General features: G+C 42.6%; 1 protein-coding gene across 4 annotated transcripts; it reads left to right on the top strand.

The window, feature by feature from the left end:
• The first annotated feature begins 1,085 nt into the window (after positions 1 to 1,085).
• LYZL4 (lysozyme like 4) lies at positions 1,086 to 18,738 on the top strand. 4 transcript variants are annotated; one of them, XM_049099953.1, is made up of 6 exons: positions 1,160 to 1,281; positions 1,596 to 1,742; positions 4,569 to 4,770; positions 4,884 to 5,033; positions 11,451 to 11,529; positions 18,487 to 18,738. In XM_049099953.1, the coding sequence occupies exons 2-6, from the start codon at positions 1,677 to 1,679 to the stop codon at positions 18,602 to 18,604; spliced, it is 615 nt and encodes a 204-aa protein (XP_048955910.1). In that variant the 5' UTR covers positions 1,160 to 1,281; positions 1,596 to 1,676; the 3' UTR covers positions 18,605 to 18,738. The 4 variants fall into 4 exon arrangements, with proteins under 4 accessions (XP_025316970.1, XP_025316971.1, XP_048955910.1 ...); XM_035704730.2 differs by lacking the exons at positions 1,160 to 1,281; positions 1,596 to 1,742 and adding exons at positions 2,219 to 3,236; positions 13,497 to 13,561 and having other exon boundaries at positions 18,487 to 18,623; XM_025461185.2 differs by lacking the exons at positions 1,160 to 1,281; positions 1,596 to 1,742 and adding an exon at positions 1,086 to 1,139.
• The last annotated feature ends 3,066 nt before the right edge of the window (positions 18,739 to 21,804 follow it).

Genomic DNA, 21,804 nt, shown 5'->3' with positions numbered 1-21,804 from the left:
ACTCTGGAAAACTGTGTGGAGGTTCCTCAAAGAGTTAAAAATAGACCTGCCCTACGACCCAGCAATTGCACTGTTGGGTATTTACCCCAAAGATTCAGATGCAATGAAACGCCGGGACACCTGCACCCCGATGTTTATAGCAGCAATGTCCAAACTGTGGAAGGATCCTCGGTGTCCATCGAAAGGTGAATGGATAAAGAAGATGTGGTCTATGTATACAATGGAATATTCCTCAGCCATTAGAAACGACAAATACCCACCATTTGCTTCGACATGGATGGAACTGGAGGGTATTATGCTGAGTGAAGTAAGTCAATCGGAGAAGGACAAACATTGTATGTTCTCATTCATTTGGGGAATATAAATAATAGTGAAAGGGAATATAAGGGAAGGGAGAAGAAATGTATGGGAAATATCAGAAAAGGAGACAGAACATAAAGACTCCTAACTCTGGGAAATGAACTAGGGTTGGTGGAAGGGGAGGAGGGCGGGGGGTGGGGGTGAATGGGTGACGGGCACTGAGGGGGGCACTGGGATGGGATGAGCACTGGGTGTTATTCTGTATGTTGGTAAATTGAATACCAATAAAAAATAGACCTGTCCTACGACCCAGCAATTGCACTATTGGGGATTTACCCCAAAGATACAGATGCAGTGAAACGCCGGGACACCTGCACCCCGATGTTTATAGCAGCAATGGCCACGATAGCCAAACTGTGGAAGGAGCCTCGGTGTCCAACGAAAGATGAATGGATAAAGAAGATGTGGTTTATGTATACAATGGAATATTACTCAGCTATTAGAAATGACAAATACCCACCATTTGCTTCAACGTGGATGGAACTGGAGGGTATTATGCTGAGTGAAGTAAGTCAGTCGGAGAAGGACAAAAATAAATTTATTTATTTAAAAAAAAGAATTCTGATCTATAGAACTTTAAGATAATATATTTATGTAGCTTAAGCTTCTAAGTTTGATGTATCTTGGTACAGTAGCAACAGAAAACTAATACATTGCATTGGGGACAGACCCTTCTCTGCTTCAGAATGTTCTGGCACGTAGCAACTGATGTCATAGAAAAGATTCTAGAAGAGCAGGTTATAGAGAAGCACTTGTAGTTTAGAAGCTCTTAGGTGAAGGTAAGTGGGTTATCAAGGAAGTAGAATCTGAAAAGGCCAGGGAACCGAGTGCAGGTAGAGCAACTTCCCTGCGAAAGGTCAAAACTGCTGCAGTTGCCCTTCCCTGAGGAGGCTCTACCTCTGCAGAGGGACTGGTGAACTGGTAAGCTGGTATAGGGTAGGTAGGAATAGGGACAGATATGATGATACCCAGGTGCAGGAGACACTCAGAAAATCCATTTATTGCTTATATGATGACAATTCTGTTAGGAAGAGTTGGCTTTTTCCCCATTCATTCATTCATTCATTCATTCAACAGAGATTCACAAAGCATCTCCTATACACTAGGCTCTAAGTTCTGGGGATAAAGCAGAGAACAAAACAGACCAGGTTTCTGCATTCCTTGTGTTTACACTCTGGTCTAAGACATAAACAAATTAAACAAGGTAATATCTGAAATTTACTTATATTTTGAAGAAAATAGAAATGATTTTCTGTGATAAAGCGGTGATAAGAGAGCCCTATTAGATATGCTGAGCTCACTTTTGAGCTGAGACCATGACCAGAAAGAGCAAGCTCTGTGATGTTCCAGGCAGAAGAAACAACAGGTGCAAAGAACCTATGGTAGGAATGAGATTGGAATGTACAAGAAAAAGAAATGTGATAGGGGAGTGTGGTGGTGTGAAAGTGAACAAGGGCAAGAGAGCTGTGAAAACAGACTAGAGTGGTGCTCAGGGGCTAGAGCAGGAAGGATCTTGTCGGCCAGGTTGAGGAGTTGGGATCTTATTTAAAGTGCCAGGGGAATCTATTGGAGATGGATGATGTGGCTGGATATATGTTTTTAAAGAGGACTTTCTAGTTGCTATGTGGATAATAGGGCATGGGGGAACAGGAGAGGATTGTGGACTATCAGAGTATATCTAGGAGACTCTACAGAAGTCAGAGATGATGGTGATCTGGACTGGGATGATGGCAGAAGGGATGGTGAGAGGTGGATTGGTTTTGAAAGAACAGGGGGAAGGGCTCCCAGTGAATTCACTGCAGGGGAAGAGGGAAGGAGGGAAGACTCAGCATGCCTTTTATGAGTATGTCTGGGAGACAGGTATCACCTGAAAATATCATTTGCTCTACTGGGAAATGTAAACATGGACTTCTCTTCCAATATGCATTAAATTTCAATTATTAAGCTAAGAGCACGGATGTGTGACCATAGTTCAAAAGATAAGTGTTTGCTGGGGATTCAATACTTTGTATATTTCATTCATTTACTTTTAAAGTGAACACAATTAGGTAAGTATTATTTTATTATTTAGATGAGGGAACTGAGGTACAGAGAGGCCGAGTAACTGTTTTAGATCACTCCAGGGATTCCTAAAATCAGAATCTGGATCCAGGCAACCTGACTCCCAAGTCTGAACACTTAAATGTTAGGCCCTCCTCAACAATGTTTTTGGTTTAATGGTGATGTCTGTAACTAATTATGTGACTTGAGAGTTTAAACAAATATTTAAAAGCAAAATTCTTTTAATTCAGGAATACACTTATTTATTTCTAACTTTTCCCCAAGTTAGACATTTAAGTCATTGGTTCACAATAGGGGATGATTTTGTCCTCTAGGAGGTGTTTGGCAATGTATGGAGACATTTTTATTTGTCGCAACTGCGGGGGAGGATGTACTGTATATCTAGAGGCCAGGTGTGCTCCTAAATAAACTCTAGTGCACAGAAGAGCCTCCAGAGCAAAGAATTTTCCAGCCTAAGTGCCAAGGTCAAGAACCCCTTGTGCAGGTGAAGATAAGCTGGAGGACATGCATACACCTGTCAATGATGACAAAGAGGAGGGTCCAGTTAGTTGTCCAGTTGATATATATTTATGCAGTGTTGCAGGCTGTAGGGCATGCCAGGAAGAATATATGTTATAATTTCCAAATGCACATCCTAGTCTGAGGGATAAGACATGGAACAGAACAGGACAATCATCTGCTAGCTGTTCTGGAAGTGATTTTGAGAGCAGTAGGGTCTCAGAGAGGGAATATCCATGCAGGATTGCATCAGGCTTCAAGGAGGTGGCACCTGGAGCAGACACCTGAAGATGGAGCATTTGGTGGAGAAAAGCATGGTAGGGCCTTGTGGATTGGGAAGAGCCATGTGTGGAGAGCTAAGAATTAGCAGAAGCATGGGCAGTGAGGTTTGGGTAGGCAGAGAGGAACAGAGAAGGAGCAACATGGGAATTCAGAGTTCACTGAATTGATTCCTCCTGATGGAGGGAGGGCAGGGTAAGGCCAGGTTATGGAGGGCTCAGAAAGCCAAGTGTGGGTTTGCTATGATAAGGAATAGGGAACTAGCAGCATTCCCAACGTGGCATTGTGCACATGCTTTGGGGACATTCCTCACTCATGTTAGAAAGCACCACCTGGAAGAGGTGGCCTGGAGGAGTGGAGACCAAGAGGCTGGACTATGACTCAACTTGCAGTGATTAGGGTGCAGGGAAGGGGTTACGTGAAGGTGATGAAGGGATGAAGGGGGTTTAGGGAATAGAGATGAGGGGGATTTAGAGGATGATGATGAGGAAGGTTCAGGGGATGGAAATGAGGGAGCTTTAAGGTGATGAAAATGAGATCAGGGGATGGAGATGAGAGGGGTTTAGGAGACAATGATGAGGGGGGTTTAGGTGGTGACAACAGAAATGGAGGAGAAGCTCAGGAATCAATTCTTTGAGCATCCCACACATGACCCCCCTTTTCACAGATGAGAAAAGAGAGGCCCTATGAGGCTAAGGGCCTTGTCTATTACTGCCAGTGATGAATCCCCCTATGACATGGCAGGTCTGGGCTGGACTGGGGTTTGTCTCCTTGTGTGGACAACCATAGAAAAGCTCAGAGGAGTTTGATCTATAGATAATCTGGAGATAAGACTATGGCAAGGGTAAGACCACAGCTCTGAATGTATTCTAGGATAAAATGCAATGGTGGAAATAATTCAGCGTAACAGTAGTGATTATTCTTGAGTAGTGGGACCACAACAAAGTTTTCCCTTCTTTTTCTGTTTTTCAACATGTATCTAATGGACAAGTTGTACTTTCATAATAAAGGGGAAGAGAAGATTTGAGCATGTGTATCTAACATGAGAGAGAAATGAGTGAGAAGAAAATCAAGCAGAAGCCACTGGGTTTTGCTGGAGGGAAAGAATGTGTGTGTGGGTGGGGTGGGGCGGGGAGGTGACCTTTTCAAGAGCTGTTTCCTTAGAAAATAGGGTGTCCAGAAGAGAAGGGGAGGCAGGGTTTCAGGTGTCTTGGTTTTGGGGTAATGTGAAGCCAAGGATTAGAGTGGGAAGAAGGATCATGGTAAGCCAGGTGGGACTCCCCTTTTTCTGAACACATTAAATCACCCGCCCCCACCCCCAGTGCCCTTCTTTACCCTCAGAGACACTAGTGTCCTTGGGATCCTGGCAGGACTCTGTGACTCCACCGGCTTACCCGGCCACTATTGCCTTAAGCTGCCAGGAGCCTGAGAAGATGAAGGCATCTGTGGTTCTCTCCCTCATTGGCTACCTAGTGGTTCCAAGTGGTGCTGCTATCTTGGGGCGCTGCGTGGTAGCTAAGAAGCTCTATGATGGAGGCCTGAATTATTTTGAGGGCTACAGCCTTGAAAACTGTGAGTAGGCTCCTCTCAACCCCGTTCTTCCTCCCCTCCTTTCCCTCTGGCCCCTGCCCAGGCATCCCCAACTCCTCCCTCCTCCAAGCCACCCACCTCCTGTTCTATCTTAGGGGTGTGCCTGGCTTATTTTGAGAGCAAGTTCAACCCCATGGCCATCTACGAGAACTTGCCTGGTGGCTACACTGGCTACGGCCTCTTTCAGATTCGCGACTGGGACTGGTGCGACAGGGGCAGGAACCTCTGCCACATGTCCTGCTCTGGTAGGTCCCCCCTACTGACACACTTGGGCACTGGGGGCTGCAGCACAGAGCTCAGAGGCCAGCCTTCCAGGGGGGCCAGAGTTTATAGGTTTGGAGCAGGGAGGCAGAGGGCCTGGCAGGCTTAGTGCTGCACAGCAGAGTACACAGAGAGGAGAGTCGGGTGGTGGCCAGGGACAGAGTCATGGATTCCCCCATCCAGATGGGCAGAAAAGGCATCAGGATGTGGAGAGGTGGTGGGGAGGAGGCTGCAGGCATCAGAGCCCACCTGAGCCTGAAGGGTTCGAGCAGAGGGCTCTGCTCTGCATGGGCCTCATTTCACCCATGCTCAGCCACACACTCTTCTTCAAATGGAATAGATGCTGCCACTTGGACAGGCACAAGGGGTCACTGGGAGGAGGCAGAAGTAGGCCATTCCAAGAGAAGCTTTCCCTGCTGCTCTTAGGGGTCCCAGGTACCTGTAGTCAAGAGGATGCCTGGCCCAAGATCCCCTCCTCCTAGCATTCACTGAATACCTACGAAGTGCCAGGCCTCCTGGAGCTGACATTCTAGTGCTTGCTAACTGCCAGGTACTCCTTTATGCTCTTCATGGGTCTGAGTTCATCTAATCTTCACAAAGATCCCCATGACATGGGCACTGTTATTATCTCACTCTTTAAATGGGGAGACTGAGGCCCAGAGAAGGTAAGTACATGCTCAAAGCCACACAGCTGGTAGGTGTTATTGTTGAGGGGCAAACTCACACAGCATGGCCCCAGAGTCAGAGCCAGACTAATGGGCTGCACAACCATGCCAGAACTCTCTCTGACACCTGAGGCTGTCATTCTGCAGCAGGAGGGTCTGAGAGCCTGGCACTCTCAGGGTCTCCCTAATGAGCAAAGCTCCCTTCCCCATGATGAGTGAGAAATGTTCCAGAACCTGTGCCTTCTGAGCTGGGTCTTTAGGAGACAGAGTGGAGAGGTCATGGTAAAAGCTTTTAACTTTCTTATGTGGTCCAGAAGGAAGCTGCTTGATATTGGGCCCTATGCTTGGCCTTGGGATTCCAGAGAGGAGTAAGATAGTTTCCAGATTCAAGAAGAAGCAGAATTGCAAAGTAGGAGGGAAAGGTGCAGAAAACACATAGGAACCCAGTGAGAATCCCAACGGCCCCCAATATGAGTGAGCTACATGAGCCTGTGTAGGTCCCTTCTCAGAGCTTCCTCATCTGTGAAGTGGGGATGATACTAACTACTTCTTAAGGTTGCTGTGAGCATTAAATGTGATATTGTATGTGAAACACTGTGCAAGGCCCGTAGGAATCATGTGATCAAAGCTAGGGGACACCTACACATTAAGAACATAATTTAATTACTGTGATAGAACATTCAGTATTGCCCTGAGCTTCCTGGTAGCCAAAGAAAAAAGAGAACCCCACTGGGCCCGTAATTTATATCTCATAAGAAGATAGATAGATGATAGATAGATAGGTTGCCAGACTCTGACAGGAGAAACAAATAATTACCTGTAAAGGAAGTGGTACTACTGAGTGCTGTGATAAAAATATGGTGGATTAGATATCCTAAAAAACCCTCCTACTAGACAAAATGGGAAAAAAATTCTGGGTGCCTGGCTGGCTCAGTTGGTAAAGCATGTGACTCTCGAAATTGTGAGTTTAACTCCCATTAGGGCATGTAGCCTACTTAAAAAAAAATTAATTAATCTACTGTAGTATCTGGCTGAGCTGGCAAGAACATAAAATCCTTAAAGGTTAAAATGAGAAGTGAGAATCCAGACAGGTAAGTGAGGATTGAAGTCGATGGTGACCTGGGGGGACATCAGCTGATTCCCTGTGGCCTAAGGCACAGGTTTGACGTCATTGTGTAGATAGGGCCTGAGCAAAATCAGGAGATGCATTGGAGACTCCACCAAAAGCCAAGACCCCAGAAAATCAGCTGAAAGGTGAGCTAGAAAGTCCTGAAAGCAAAGACATTCCAAATGGGGAAGGGTGGGGGGAACAGTCTCTTGGGAATTTGTCACCACAAGCCAGTAGGACTCACAATGAAGTAAGGTGTCATGGAGAGGTACGAGGCCCTGTGCTAAGTCCTGGGGGGCAGTTCAGAGGAATTGTCTACTGTCCTTGTCCAGCAAAGTGAGGGACAGAGAGAGCACAGGCTTTGAGGCCAGACAGAATCTTGGCTCCACCTCTTACTAGTTCTGAACGTTTGTTTTCTTATCTGTAAAGTAGAGGTAATAATAGTACTTACCTCACAAGGCTTTTGTGGGTTTTTAACATACTACAATGTATATAAAGTGCTGAGCGTAGTGTCGGGTGTACTTCCTGGTGTGTGATTAATACAACTTCATTCAAAGAATTTATAAGGTAGCTGGGGATTAGGGTGTGTGTGCATGCGTGTGTGTGTGTGCATGTAAGCATGTATGCACACGTGTATCTATGTATGCACATATGTATATTTGTATATATGTATTTAACATATTAGTGCTGAATTGAAGTGACATTTTATTCAGAAGAGGGGAGAAGGCACCGTGAGCTATGTGGGCAATGACAGAGTTTTAAGGACTGTCCTTATGAGCAGATGAACATGAACAAAGTCTAGGAAGAGGAACTGCATATGATGCATATGGTTCCCAAGCTGTGGGTATCAGGGGCAGAGCACCCACTTTAAGGGCAGGCGCTAGCTTTGTGTCCTGCCCCTTGGTAGGTCTCTAACGGTGGGGTCATGGAGGAAGGCAATGAAAGGTAAGGTTGTTTTTGTTTCTTTTGCCTTCGTGGATGTATCTTGCAAGAAGTTACTGTGGCTGAGTTCAAAAAGGGTGTTGCCTGTGTTCTCCTCTAGGGTTTTGATGGAATCTTGTCTCACATTTAGATCTTTCATCCATTTTGAGTTTATCTTTGTGTATGGTGCAAGAGAGTGGCCTAGTTTCATTCTTCTGCATGTGGATGTCCAGTTTTCCCAGCACCATTTATTGAAGAGACTGTCTTTCTTCCAATGGATAGTCTTTCCTCCTTTATCGAATATTAGTTGACCATAAAGTTCAGGGTCCACTTCTGGGTTCTCTATTCTGTTCCATTGATCTCTGTGTCTGTTTTTGTGCCAGTACCACACTGTCTTGATGACCACAGCTTTGTAGTACAACCTGAAATCTGGCATTGTGATGCCCCCAGCTATGGTTTTCTTTTTTAAAATTCCCCTGGCTATTCGGGGTCTTTTCTGATTCCACACAAATCTTAAAATAATTTGTTCTAACTCTCTGAAGAAAGTCCATGGTATTTTGATAGGGATTGCATTAAACGTGTATATTGCCCTGGGTAACATTGACATTTTCACAATATTAATTCTGCCAATCCATGAGCATGGAATATTTTTCCATCTCTTTGTGTCTTCCTCAATTTCTTTCAGAAGTGTTCTATAGGTTTTAGGGTATAGATCCTTTACCTCTTTGGTTAGGTTTATTCCTAGGTATCTTATGCTTTTGGGTGCAATTGTCAATGGGATTGACTCCTTAATTTCTCTTTCTTCAGTCTCATTGTTAGTGTATAGAAATGCCATTGATTTCTGGGCATTGATTTTGTATCCTGCCACGCTACCAAATTGCTGTATGAGTTCTAGCAATCTTGGGGTGGAGGCTTTTGGGTTTTCTATGTAGAGTATCATGTCATCGGCGAAGAGGGAGAGTTTGACTTCTTTGCCATTTTGAATGCCTTTAATGTCTTTTTGTTGTCTGATTGCTGAGGCTAGGACTTCCAGTACTATGTTGAATAGCAGTGGTGAGAGTGGACATCCCTGTCTTGTTCCTGATCTTAGGGGAAAGGCTCCCAGTGCTTCCCCATTGAGAATGATATTTGCTGTGGGCTTTTCGTAGATGGCTTTTAAGATGTCGAGGAATGTTCCCTCTATCCCTACACTCTGAAGAGTTTTGATCAGCAATGAATGCTGTATTTTGTCAAATGCTTTCTCTGCATCTCAAAGAGTTAAAAATAGACCTGCCCTACGACCCAGCAATTGCACTGTTGGGGATTTACCCCAAAGATACAGATGCAATGAAACGCCGGGACACCTGCACCCCGATGTTTATAGCAGCAATGGCCACGATAGCCAAACTGTGGAAGGAGCCTCGGTGTCCAACGAAAGATGAATGGATAAAGAAGATGTGGTCTATGTATACAATGGAATATTACTCAGCCATTAGAAGTGACAAATACCCACCATTTGCTTCAACGTGGATGGAACTGGAGGGTATTATGCTGAGTGAAGTAAGTCAATCGGAGATGGACAAACAGTGTATGTTTTCATTCATTTTGGGAATATAAATAACAGTGAAAGGGAATATAAAGGATGGAAGAAGAAAAAGACTCCTAACTCCGGGAAACGAACTAGGGGTGGTGGAAGGGGAAGAGGGCAGGGGGTGGGGGTGAATGGGTGACGGGCACTGAGGGGGGCACTTGACGGGATGAGCACTGGGTGTTATTCTGTATGTTGGTAAATTGAACACCAATAAAAAATAAATTTATTAAAAAAAAAAAAAAGGAAGGTAAGGTTGTAGAAGCGGAAAGGCATGTTGGGGCAAAGAGTGAGTAAGCCAAGGGTTTGGGGTTTTGTTTTACCGGCAACTAGGGGGCGCCTAACCAATGTTTTCAGGAAAAGCAATCAGACTGGATTAGGGAAAGGGGAAGATTGATACGCAGTCAAGAAGGAATTGCAGTAATTCAGGTAGGAGGTCTCAGCTTCCATATTCAAAGAAGAGAATGGGATGATGAATGCCTAGTCATGTTGGCCCCTCAGAGGCACCTCTGGGCCATCTCAAATGGTGTTTCTTCTACCTGGAACACTTTTCCTTCTGTGATCCCTCCATCCCTTTTCCTTACCCTGATAGGACTCTTCTAGATGTTCCGTGGCCCAAAACCCTTCCCAACCCTTTGAGTCTGATTGGGTGCCCCCACTTACCACTCCCACATCAAGCTGCATTCCCCCATCATTCCAGGTATCCTTTGTATGATAACTGTCTACGATCTTTATCTCCCCCTTTCAGACTGCAGGTTCTAGGAGGACAGGCTATTGTGGACAGGCTATTGGCTATTGTGGACATTGCTGCTAGAAACATCGGGGTGCAGGTGTCCCGGCGTTTCATTACATCTGTATCTTTGGGGTAAATCCCCAACAGTGCAATTGCTGGGTCATAGGGCAGGTCTATTTTTAACTGTTTGAGGAACCTCCACACAGTTTTCCAGAGTGGCTGCACCAGTTCACATTCCCACCAACAGTGTAAAAGGGTTCCCTTTTCTCCGCATCCTCTCCAACATTTGTGGTTTCCTGCCTTGTTAATTTTCCCCTTTCTCACTGGTGTGACGTGGTATCTCATTGTGGTTTTGATTTGTATTTCCCTGATGGCAAGTGATGCAGAGCATTTTCTCATGTGCATGTTGGCCATGTCTATGTCTTCCTCTGTGAGATTTCTGTTCATGTCTTTTGCCCATTTCATGATTGGATTGTTTGTTTCTTTGGTGTGGAGTTTACGAAGTTCTTTATAGATCTTGGAAACTAGCCCTTTATCTGATACGTCATTTGCAAATATCTTCTCCCATTCTGTAGGTTGTCTTTTAGTTTTGTTGACTGTATCCTTTGCTGTGCAAAAGCTTCTTATCTTGATGAAATCCCAATAGTTCATTTTTGCTTTTGTTTCTTTTGCCTTCGTGGATGTATCTTGCAAGAAGTTACTATGGCCGAGTTCAAAAAGGGTGTTGTTGCCTGTGTTCTTCTCTAGGGTTTTGATGGAATCTTGTCTCACATTTAGATCTTTCATCCATTTTGAGTTTATCTTTGTGTATGGTGAAAGAGAGTGGTCTAGTTTCATTCTTCTGCATGTGGATGTCCAATTTTCCCAGCACCATTTATTGAAGAGACTTTCTTCCAATGGATAGTCTTTCCTCCTTTATCGAATATTAGTTGACCATAAAGTTCAGGGTCCACTTCTGGGTTCTCTATTCTGTTCCATTGATCTATGTGTCTGTTTTTGTGCCAGTACCACACTGTCTTGATGACCACAGCTTTGTAGTACAACCTGAAATCTGGCATTGTGATGCCCCCAGATATGGTTTTCTTTTTTAAAATTCAGGACAGGGATATATTGACTGCATTTTCCATTCTACTTCCACTGCTTCTTTACATTGCTTAGCACAGAGTATTCACTATACATATTTTTAATGAAAGTATTATAAGAATTACAAGAGAAAAATCTATAGATTTTGTAAGAGATGACCACATGCTACCATCTTTCAGGGTTGCCTTAGAAAAATCTAGGCATAGATTTATCCTTGGACTCACATGGAAGCCTCTCTAATGTTAGCACACTAGACCTTCCCTGACATCACTCTAAGTGGTGCCAGTTATAGACTTGTATTGTTCCACTTTATTTTCTCCACAGCTTTACTGAATCCAAATTTGAAGAAGACAATTGAATGTGCCAAGAAAATTGTAAAAGGAAAAGACGGGATGGGAGCATGGTAAGTGGTACATTTTTTAATAGTGTATGTTGATGTCCTCCACCCATTATCTTTAATCCTAATCTTGGCCTAATCTTGGTTTCTGAACATCTGTAGTCTCAAATGAGTGGGATCTTAATCATCATGCTAAGCAGTAGACCACCACTGAGTTCTGCAACCCCAAAGTCTCAGAAGGAAGGACATAATTATCAAATTGCCTTAAGTGGAATGTATTTTTTTCCTTCTTAGATCTTGCTTAGGGTTATACAGAGGGCTAGGATGAGTATCCTTGAAATAAACCTCTGTGGGATGCCTGGGTGGCTCAGCGGTTGAGCATCTGCCTTTGGCTCAGGGTGTGATCCTGGGATCTGGGATTGAGTCCCACATCAGACTTCTTGCAGGGAGCCTGCTTCTCCCTCTGCCTGTGTCTCTGCCGGCCCCCCGCCCTGTCTCTCATGAATAAATAAATAAAATCTTTAAAAAAGAGAATCTTATAGGAATTTAGATGAAAGAAATAATCAGAGATATACACAAATATATGTATTTTTAAGATTTTATTTATTTATTCATGAGAGACACAGAGTCAGAGAGGCAGAGACACAGGCAGAGGGAGAAGCAACCTCCATGCAGGGAGCCCGATGTGGGACTTGATCCTGGGTCTCCAGGATCACACCCTGGGCAGAAGGCGGCACTAAACCGCTGAGCCACCCAGGCTGCCCTCCTATAAGGTACTTAATGCATGTTGTGAAATAACTCTCCAGCAAGTTTGCACCAATTTATATTCATATTAAGAGTTTAGTAAAATTCTATTTACTGCACTCTCATCAATTATAAATCTTTGCCATTTGAAAGGCATATAACAATTTTATCTTCTTTTGCATTTTGTGATATTTCATTAGGGTGTTTTCCTGTTATGTTTGCTATATATTTATATTATTTTGTGATTTTTTTTCCTGCGGCCCTTGTCCTTTGCTTATTTTTAAATTTCAGGTCCTCATATTTACTTGTAAGAACACCTTACATATTAAGTATTATATTAGGTGTATTAGCAGATAATTATATATTTGCTACCAGAAATAACTGCAGCTCTGATTTCTTCTTTAAGCAGATATTTGCTTCAGAAAGCCATCTAAAATTTACAAGTGGTTGGGCCTGTATTTGACTTCTTTCACTCAATACTTGTTCATACTGTTGTGCATAGTTCTAATTTGTTTGTTCTCATTGCAGTATAATATTCCATTATGTGGATATATCAGTTTATATATCCATTATTCTGTTGGTGAGTATTTGGGTAGTTTTCACTTTTTTAGTGCTGCCATGGACATTCTGTACTTTTCTTTTGGTGAATATATAAATGGATTTCCATTGATTTTACCAAGGAATGAAATCACTGATATTAGGATATGTATATTTTCAGATCTGGTATATTTTACCAAACCACTTTCTAAAGAGATTCTGTTTACACTCCCATCAGCAGTCGCAGTTTTCAGTGGCTCCAAATTATTGAGAATGCTTGGTATTTTTTGTTTATTCTTGTGACTGTAGTGGTATTGCACTGGGTTTTAGTTTGTATTTCCTTGGCAGCTAATGGGATTGAGCACTTTTTCTAATGTTTATTGGCCATTTAGATATCCTTTTATGTGAAGTGCCTATTCAAATCTTTTGTCGGTTTTTCTATTGTATTTGTCTTATTAACTTATCAGGAATTATTTATATATTCTGGATAAAAGTTTTTATTGGATACAAGTATTGCATACATCTTCTTTCATTCTGTGAGTTACCTTCTGCTTTTCTTAATGGAGTCTTGATAAAATGAAATTCTTAATATAGTCTAAATTATTATTACTTTCATTTTATGGTTATTTTAGAGAAATATTTGTCTATTCTTAGGTCATGAGGGTATTCTTAACTTTTTTTTCTAAAAGCTTTATTTAATCTTTCATATTTGGCTCTACAATACCTTTTTCTTGCTTTATTGCATTGGCTAGGATCACCAGTAAATGTTGAATAGAAGTGATGATAGTGGCATCCTTGCTCATTCCCAATCTCACAGGTAAGTTTGATATTTTATCATTAAGTGTTATATTTTCTTTAAACGTTCTGAGATACTCTTATTCAGATTGAGTGTTCTTTCCGTTTCTAGTTTGTTAAAGTTTTTAAAATCATGAATGGGTGTTGAATTTTGGTTATTACATATTTAGTATCTTTTCAATTCTATGTTAGCCTATCCATATTTTTTTTTTAATTCAAGTCTTTGCCTTTTTAATTTCTCTTCTCTTCCATGGCTTTCTCCAGAGGTTATGCCTGGTTACATCTGATTGAGGCTCTCAGTTTTATAAAACTTACTTTTGGATTCTGTAGTATGTTATTCTCATAAAAATGTTTCTCTGAATTTCATGATGATGCCCTTTATCTTATACTAATATTTCCCATAAGGACCATGTTAGTTTTATTTTTCCTTAAATAAGGACAGGTTTACCTATATTTAGTATTTGCCTAATAGACAGGTTATGTGACTTTTTCTTGTTTCAGCTCACTGTTATTTTAGTAGTGGTTCAGACCCACTTCACAAATGTCCATCTGGGCATAGACTGCTGTGCAAGACTTCTGGCCCAGTTTCTGTGTTGCAGATTTTCCTGATATGTGTGCCTAGTCCTCTCTCATAGGCTAAGCCAGTGGAGTACATGAAAACTCCATTTCCAGCATGCACTTCTATCATCTCCATTGATCATGGTGGGCCTACACTATCCACTGTCTAACCACCAATTTCCACCATCTTTTGCCTTTTCTACCCCACATTTCAGAATTGAATGCTTGGTTGTTTCAGGGCACTGTAGTCACCAGTTAGATTTAGAAACAATGTCATATTTCCTCAGTTCAAGATTGTACATCTTAATATTTTTGCTATTAGGGTTTATCCTGCAATAGCTTCCTCCCACAAAAGTTGTTAGTAAATCACTAATGTATTTTACCATAGAAGGAATCTTACAATAGAGGAAATCTTTTCATGATAGCTATAATTTCTTTACTTCTTTCATCTGTAGGCTTTATATATTTACATAAACATCATCATTTAATCCTCTCGAATCCTTGTGCAGTGACTATTCTTATTCCCCATAAAATGAGGACACGGAGGCATAGAGGTACAACAAGTTACACGTGGCCATAGCGTTGGAATTAATTCTAGATCTTTGCTATTCTAGACCTCAGCTTTCACAAGTCTACTCAGAGATGGGGGGTGGTTGGCCTGGGAAATCTGTGCTCCATCATGTGGAAGGCAACTGAAGGACTCTATACAGTTCTTCTGTGGGGGCAACTCATGGCTTCCAAACAAGTCAGTGAGTGCTGGAGGGGCAGACCTGCAGGTAGATTAATTTTACCAGTGGAAATCTTGAGTGGTGTTTCTTACAGTGACCTCTGGGCCCTGTAGGCAGTGGAAACCTCGTTCAGAATGTGGCAACAGGAAGTGTGTCAATCTCAGAGGTCAGCTTTTTGTTGTTGCTTTTTTGTCTTTTTCTGTGCCTTTTGGTGCTAAATTCAGTTGGAGATTTTTGTCTGTTTTTCTTGCCTCTGTCTCCAGCATCTTGCTCTGTGTCTGGCATATAATAGGTATGCCCTAAATATTTGTTGAAAGATCGAGGCTGCATTTGGGCTATTACCTAGAAGCCATTACATTTTTTAAAAGAATTTATCATTTATTATTTCTGAAAATAAAAATAATACATGTGTTTAAAGATGATAATCAAAAAGTAAACTTCTTGCTCTTGTCAGCAGCCTCCTGAAGGTCACAACTATTAATATGTCTTATAAATCAGAGAAAAATGTATAAACATTGAGAATGAGAAAAATATTTTAAAATACACATGAAATCCCAACATATACACTGATTTGCACCTAACTTTTTTTTTCACTTATTAATAAAATCAAATCTTGGTATATCATCAACTAAAGGTCTCTGCCCTCTAAATGCTGCAGGTAATTATCTGCCAGTCCCCTATCAATGAACATTTAGATTTTTTCCCATTTGCCAGGTGCATTTAAATGTGGGTAGAGAGATTGCTAAACTGGCATTCAGAGAGGGGCACCTCCAATATACTGCATGATGGGGCCTGTGTTCCCCCAGCTTGCCAACCTAGAGCAATAAAATTTGTGTGGTTTTTGGAAATTGAGACTTAAATGATGCCATTCTATTTTGCTTTGCAAAATATTTTTAAACTACAAAGAATTTGAGCATCTTCTCGTGTGTTTGTTGGCCATTTTTCTCTAAACTGATTATTCACATGCTTAGCCCATTTTTTTTATTTTATTTTTTAAATAATAAATTTATTTTTTATTGGTGTTCAATTTGCCAACATACAGAATAACTCCCAGTGCTCATCCCGTCAAGTGCTCCCCTCAGTGCCCGCCACCCAGTCACCCCCACCCCCTGCCCTCCTCCCCTTCCACCACCCCTAGTTCGTTTCCCAGAGTTAGGAGTCTTTATGTTCTGTCTCCCTTTCTGATATTTCCTACCCATTTCTTCTCCCTTCCCCTCTATTCCCTTTCACTATTATTTATATTCCCCAAATGAATGAGACCATATAATGTTTGTCCTTCTCCGATTGACTCATTTCACTCAGCATAATACCCTCCGCTTCCATCCACGTTGAAGCAAATGGTGGGTATTTGTTGTTTCTAATGGCTGAGGAATATTCCATTGTATACATAGACCACATCTTCTTTATTCATTCATCTTTCGATGGACACCGAGGCTCCTTCCACAGTTTGGCTATTGTGGACATTGCTGCTAGAAACATCGGGGTGCAGGTGTCCCGGCGTTTCATTGCATCTGTATCCTTGGGGTAAATCCCCAGCAGTGCAATTGCTGGGTCGTAGTAGCCCATTTTTCTACTGGGATGTTAATGTTTTCTTTTGTTTTTATTGATTTTAGATGTGTCCTTTATAAATCAGGGTTATTAGACCTTTATCCATGATATCTATGTGAACTACTTTTCTCAGGTTTGCTGTTTGTATTTTTACATTGTCTATGGTATTTTCATATAGGAGTTTTACATTTTCACAGAATCAGATCCTTCAATATTTTGTTTCATGCATGGCTCCTGAATTTATATGAAACTGCACTCCAAGTTTGTAAAGAAATGAAGCTATGTTTTCTTCCATATTAGAACAGTGCCTGCCCATAGGATGCCTGGGTGGCTCAGCAGTTGAGTGTCTGCCTTCAGCCCAGGGCATGATCCTGGAGTCACGAGATCGAGACCCACATTGAGCTCCCTGCATGGAGCTTGCTTCTCTCTCTGCCTGCGTCTCTGCCTCTCTCTCTGTGTGTCTCTCATGAATAAATAAATAAAATCTTTAAAAAAAAAACGTAGAACAGTACCTGCCCAAAATGAGCCCTATAATTGAATTTTTGTTAATAAATTAGAAAAGAGAATTCTCATGGTTTTATGTTTTTATACTTAAATTGCTGACCTTCTTGGAATTTGTTGTCATATAAAAAATGAGGTGTAGGGATCCAGGTTTCTATTTTTCAAATGGTTAATCAGTGTTCTGAATACCACTTATACATTAATCCATTTTCCTTACTAATTTAATGGATTATACTTTAAAGTGGGAGTCCCCTTACTAGTGTGTCTTCCCAGTGTTTAAAATATCTTTCATACAGTCTCTACTCTGCAATTAATTGGAAGCATGGCTGGCTCTCTAGGGTGAGCACTAATGAGCTAAAATCATCTTTATTGCACAACACTAAGTAGAGATATGCTGGGCCAGGCTGATTAAAGCCTTCTCACTTGTTCAGGACTCCCAGCAAAGTGAGCTTTTATTAAACTAATAAGCACCCACGTCTTTTCAAAGCTCAGATAAAGCAGCTCAGCAGAGTTGAGGCAGACAGAAAAGGAGAAGACCAAGGGCCTGCACACCTACAGGATTCCCTTCTTCAGTGCCTGCCCTGGGCTGTGGAGAGCCCTGCAGTTTCTGAAAATATGTATGTGTGTGTTTTCCCCACTGCTTTATAGTTGTGAGGGGCTAGGGAATCAGATACCCCCACCCCTTTTTTAACTTTTTTTTAAAAATTTTATTTATTCATGAGAGACACACAGAGAGAGGTAGAGACATAGGCACAGGGAGAAGCAAGTTCCTCACAGGGAGCCCGATGTGGGACTCAATCCTAGGACCTCAGGATCATGCCCTGAGATGAAGGCAGATGCTCAACCGCTGAGCCACTCAGGGGTCCTAGAACCCCTTCTTTAACTGTGGGACCCCCTACCCTGGAAGACTCATGGGGGCCTGCCTGGCTAACAGACAGCTTAGTAACCAGGATTTCTAATGGCTTGCAGCTGGCCTGGTGAACCCTACAGCTTCTAGGTTGGGATAAGAGGACCTGGGGTTTGGGTGCTGGCATGGGGGCTGAGAATAGAGGAATCACTTTTAGGGGCACGAGGAGAAAAAGTTTGAGAGAAACAGTCTAACTGGCCTAGGCAGGGTTGAGGAGCTAGGGAAGAAGCACGTGCATGGAAAGGTGAAAGAAACCCTGGCTTAAGGTCAAGGATTCCCATTTCAGATCAAGGGCCTGCCAAGGACTCACCACCTGAACCTGGGCAAGTCATGGAACTTCTCTGGTGCTCACTTCAGAGAATTTATGAGTACTTCTCTTATCAAGGGCTAGGGGAGGGTCTCCAAATTCACAGTGTGAGATTTATGGATTTATGGATTGAAGGGGGGCCGGTGGTGTGAGCCTGAGGATTTAGGGGACACTAGCATTCATGCTAGGATGTGCTGGAGTCAGCAAGAGAATCATACTCGAGATGCACAAAAGAAATGTGCATCTGCAGCAGCTGGGTGGCAAGCTCCAACCAATGCTTCAAGGGTCAGGCCAGGGTGTAAATGGGCTGGGTGGGGAGGAGACTGGAACCCTGCAGATCCTGAGCTCAGACACTGGGGAGCCCCTCCTGTTCACTTTCCCTGCTTTCCTCTCTGCAGGCCCTCCTGGTCCCTGAACTGCAGGTTCGCTGACAATCTGGCGCGGTGGTTGGATGGTTGCAGACTTTATCGGCAAGGGTGGCCCCGACAACACTCTCCAGTGGCACCTTCCAAATGAAGATGCTTTTCTGTAAGCTATCTTCCCTCAATCCTGTTGATTATCTCCCCGCTTGGCAGCTCCAGATGGAACAGGACAAATTCTGCTTTATCGGGGGATGCAGAATGCAGAATAAACCAGCTACTTACTCAAAAGGACCAAAGGTGTCCACTTGTCTAATTATACTGTGATTGTTACTAGCATAACCATGGAGGATTTGAAGGAAGGAAACTATCTGGACAAGATGTATCCATGAATGTCAATATTAGGTAGGGAAGGGAAGAAAAGATAACAGTGAAAGAGGGGTCAAAGGCAAGCAGGGCCACCAGTCCCAAGCTGTGCCCATGCTAGGACATGCAGGAGGAAGTGACACTACAAAATCCTCCTTGTACTTCTATGGAGATAATCAAGTGACAGTTGCTCTCTTTTGTAAGAAGTTAAGTTTTTTTTTTATTAAGATTTTTATTTATTTATTCATGACAGACACAGAGAGAGAGAGAGAAGGAGGCAGAGACACAGGCAGAGGGAGAAACAAGCTCCATGCAGGGAGCCTGACACGGGACTCGATCCCAGATCTCCAGGATCATGCCCCGGGCTGAAGGTGGCGCTAACCGCTGGGCCACTGGGGCTGTCTGTAAGAAGTTAAGTTTTAAAAATTTATCAGTAACACATACTTGCATTAGAGAAATTGAAAAGTATAGAAATGAAAAAAAAAAAGAAAAAGAAAAACATAGAAATGTTTAAAAAGTCGTCCCATGATCTTAGCTCCCAAAGGAAATAGCTATCATGCTTTGGTTGTTATTCTCTTTGGGTTTATTCTTCCTGTAGAGGAGCCTTTATTCCTTACCAACAATGCTCTGATAATGTTACAGAGTTTGATACCTCATGTTTTAGAAAGAAAAAGCCATGCTAATAAATTTTAGAAAGAAAAAGGCATGCTAATAAATCTTTCCCCTCCGTGTATTGTGATTTTAAATAGAAAGGGATTTATTTCTGAAGCTTGGAGGCTTATAAAATCCTTGCACCGGGGGCCAGTCTGGGCTTCCAGAGCACCCCTGCCAGAGCCAGGGGAGCAGAAGCAGCAGCAGAGCTATGCTATCTGCTCTTCAGAGGCCGGGTACCCAAGTGTGGAGAGCACAGTTCCTAACCTTTCAGCACTGCACAGGAGGGAAAGAACTGAAGTGGCATTGAGAGAGCTGTCGGCAGCATAGGCTTCACCATGGATGTTAGGGATTCTTTAAAATGAAAAACTTAGTGCCAGTTAATATTCCACTGTATGAACCCACCATATTTGATTTAACTTCTCCCTACATTAGATTTTTAAATATTGCCATTTTTTAACCGTTACAAAGTATGCTGTAGTGCCAGTTTGTGGCTGCCTTTCATTTGTTTACACTTTCAAAATCACATGAGTCACATATATTTAATGAAGAAAACTTGGAGAGTACAGATGGTCATAAAGAAGGAAATTAAAAATACCCATCATTCCCCACTGGAAATGGAAGTCTGCATCATTGTGATGCAGCCACAGTCGAGAGCCCTGGGGTAGGGATGGTGTCGGTCTTTTTATGTGTCTGCTTTCCTGACTTTGGTGTGCGCACATACACATTTTTCCTTACAAACATGAACTACCACTGAACAAACAGTTTGTATCTTGCCTTTTTTCATGCAGTATTTTGTGGCCTGGTATTTCCAGGTTTATGATAGGAAACCCAGCACTGTCTTGAACAACCTCACAGCATTCCTGTATGTGGACAAACTAATGGATATCACCTTCCTTTGTTAACTCTGCTCTACCCAGACACCAAGTAACGGACCTCAGGGAATCATGGCCACCAAAAGGCAGGCAGAGCTGAAAGCAAATCAGTCCTTCTTTTTGTTTCTTGGTGCTTTCTGAGGGGGGAGAAGAAACAGCTATAAATCAGAATTTCGGGGCAGAGCTTTGACTAAGTTCAGTAATGATTGATCAGCTTATCGAATTGGTTTTTGTGTGGTATTCTCCCCTGTCTAGGGAAAAAGGTATTCCAGAGTTCCCAACCACAGGGCATGAATCGTACAGTAAAATCCCTGCTGCTGGGTCTACACTTGCAAGGTCTACACTCTGAGACCCTAAGAGCCACTTCCTTATTGAGTTGGGAATCCCATGCTGTTACTGAGGGTGGGCCCGGGAGTGATAATGCACCTGACCTCAACCCAGCCTTTCCCCAGACATTAATGACAACCTGCAATTGATTAAAACACTATCTCCTCAAGTGCCCAATCCAGCGTGCTGCGATCTCCTTCCAGCCCATTACTTGGCCATGGTTTATCACTGGCCTCTAATGGCCACTCTGTCAACATGGGCGTGAGACTCGAGGACAAAGCAAATGTTAGTATATCGATTGGAATAGTCTCTCTGGGGTTTCCCAACATCAACTTCTGGCTTAGCACTCTCAAACCCACTGGTAGTGGGCATTGCGAAGAGCACTCACTCTGGGGCCAGATCTCCCTGCCCGGTGTAGGGAATGATGAATGCTTTATTTAAAAATCTTACTGGTGTTATATGCAACCGATGAATTATTGAAAACCACATCTGAAACTAATGATGTACCATATGTTGGCTAATTGAATTGAAATTTTAAAAAAGTCTCAATGATGACTCCCATTACTATTACTTCTAGTACCAGTGGCTACCATATGAACCCCAACCTTACATATATTACACATAGGCCTTTACATACAAGATTTTCAAACTTTGCAAAACCTTCCAAGGTAGGTATGAATTAGAACCATATCATGGGTGGAAAAACTGAGGCTTGGAGGGACTAAACAACTTGGCTTTATTCCAGCTTGGTAATAGATGGAGATGGAATGGGTATCTCCTCAAAACCTATGGCTCCCCCACAAGACCCACTCCACACCCTAGTTCTGTTAATTTTGGTGTGATGGTGTTAATTTTTCACTCCACCATTAGCTAGAAAATTGGTCTCCAGCTCTTCAATGAAGACTTTGCACTGGGGGCACCTGGGTGGCTCAATGGGTTAAGCATCTGCCTTCAGCTCAGGTCATTATCCTGGGGCCTTGGGATGGAGCCCCATATTGGGCTTTCTGCTCAGTGGGGAGTCTGCTTCTCCTTCTCCCTCTTTCCCTACCTCCGCTTGTGTTCTCTCTCTCAAATAAATTAATAAAATATATTTTTTAAAAAAGACTTTGCCGTGAAGAGGTTTTAGGTAACCAGCATG

The sequence above is a fragment of the Canis lupus genome, chromosome 23 (assembly GCF_003254725.2).
Source record: "Canis lupus dingo isolate Sandy chromosome 23, ASM325472v2, whole genome shotgun sequence".
NCBI classification, from domain to species: Eukaryota; Metazoa; Chordata; class Mammalia; order Carnivora; family Canidae; genus Canis; species Canis lupus.
Note: the sequence above shows the minus strand (reverse complement) of the source record. Positions and strands in the feature narration are given on the sequence as shown.

Excerpts from the sequence above, each read along its gene's own strand:
- LYZL4 (XM_049099953.1), top strand. The coding sequence starts at position 1,677 with ATGACCAGAAAGAGCAAGCTCTGTGATGTTCCAGGCAGAAGAAACAAC. Across the intron at positions 1,743-4,568 it reads ACAGGTGCAAAGAACCTATG|GACTCTGTGACTCCACCGGC; the intron begins GTAGGAATGAGA and ends GGATCCTGGCAG. Across the intron at positions 4,771-4,883 it reads GGGCTACAGCCTTGAAAACT|GGGTGTGCCTGGCTTATTTT; the intron begins GTGAGTAGGCTC and ends GTTCTATCTTAG.